This window comes from Poecilia reticulata, linkage group LG14, assembly GCF_000633615.1.
Source record: "Poecilia reticulata strain Guanapo linkage group LG14, Guppy_female_1.0+MT, whole genome shotgun sequence".
Classification (NCBI taxonomy): Eukaryota; Metazoa; Chordata; class Actinopteri; order Cyprinodontiformes; family Poeciliidae; genus Poecilia; species Poecilia reticulata.
In genome coordinates, this window is record NC_024344.1 from 26,426,955 (window position 1) to 26,428,504 (window position 1,550).

The window sequence follows — 1,550 nt, forward strand, 5'->3', positions numbered from 1 at the left end:
GCTGGTGAGAGCTCAGGGTGGAGACGACAACGCCTCATGGTTGGGAAAGGTTTTGTTTTTCTCATGTTCTCTTCAAGCTCCACCGTGTCCAACCTTTGAAAAAAAGTCTCCCTTTGGGGTCGAAAGGCAAGCATGAACGAATTCTGAGAAAGGATGAACTTCAGCCTTTTTACTAGAGGCAGAGTTTCATTCAGGCCTAAAAGTCCAACCCAACTCGGCCCAAAGCCTGTAGCCATTGTGTCTGAGCCTGACCTGACTAACTCACTATAAGCCTGAGATTAAAACCTGGTGATGTGAGGGAGCTGGGTGGATGAAGCACCAACCATCTGACAGGTTAGGAGGAAGCTGAAGCTCCGCTCCAGCCTCAGACTTTAGACTCCAGCAGGTTTTCTTCCAGCTCCATCTCCCATCAACTCTCACCATCTTCCCTGCTCCTGCTGAAGACAGGTTGACTGATAGTTGCCCCGTGGACAGGTTACTGTGGGTCATTTGGTCCGGAGTCACCATCTTGGCTGATCTCTGATCGGAGCTCTCCTTGTTCAACCTGGATGTTAAGCTGGACTTTGACTAGGCCTTGTCTAGGTAGGTTTCCAGTTGGGCCAGACTCTTTCCATTTCCAAATGATGGCTGAGCAGTGAGACGTTCAAATCTTGGTAAATCTTTTGAACAGGAGTGCCCAACGTTGGTCCTTGAGGCCCTTGAGGGCCGGCATCCTGCCTGTTTTAATTTTCTCCCTGGTCTAACGCACCTGGATCCAATGATGGCTCGTTAGAAGCCCTAAGGAGAACACTGACATGCTGAGGAGGTTGCAACTACCACCAGGCAGAGAACTAAAACATGCAGGATGCCGGCCCTCGAGGATCAACTTTGGGCACCCCTGCTTTTGAATCATCAAAATGCTTTGAGTCACGTATGATTTTCTTTCTACTTCACAATTATATTCCACTTTGTGTTGGTTTTTCAAGTCAAATTCAAATTAAATATATTAATGTTTGTGGTTGTAATGTGAGAAAATATGGAAAAGTTAAAGGGGTGTGAAAGCTTTTGTCAGCCCCTGTAAATATGGTTCTGCAGTAAAATAAGTTAAAAATGATTAAGCCGACTTGTGATCAGTTAAATCTAGTCAAAACGCTTGTCTGACAGAGTAGAAATGAAGCAATCCTTTTCTCTTCACCTCCTCCTGTGGATGTCCCACCCGAGCCGGTGTTATAGCTAAACACCTGCTGTCTGCATCCTCCCATCGATCATGAAGTACAATGTAAAAAAATCCAGGGTTCTTACAGAAACTGGAGATCAGACCGAAATGTGGTTTTGAACATTCAGAGTCATATTACAAAGTCGGCCTTCTAGCAACTGAAGAACATTTCCAGGATTACATGACTAACGTCMGAGTGTTAGAGAAACTCAGCTGTGTGTTTCTCTGTAGTCACATTGGTTCAGTGTCTTCTTTACAAYACTGTTGTTAGTTTATAAAGCACTAAAACGGTTTAGCACCAAAATACATTAAACGTTTCTGTTAGGTAACCGCAGCAAACAGTGGCATCTTGGGT

General features: G+C 44.9%; 1 protein-coding gene across 1 annotated transcript in view; it reads right to left on the minus strand.

The window, feature by feature from the left end:
• LOC103476352 (complement C1q-like protein 4) overlaps window positions 1-507 on the minus strand; it is a 3,103-nt gene extending 2,596 nt beyond the window's left edge. Inside the window, exon 1 of the mRNA XM_008428629.1 lies at window positions 421-507. Coding sequence (XP_008426851.1) covers window positions 421-507 — 87 coding nt within the window. The remainder of the gene's footprint in view (window positions 1-420) is intronic.
• Between the last annotated feature and the right edge of the window lie 1,043 nt (window positions 508-1,550).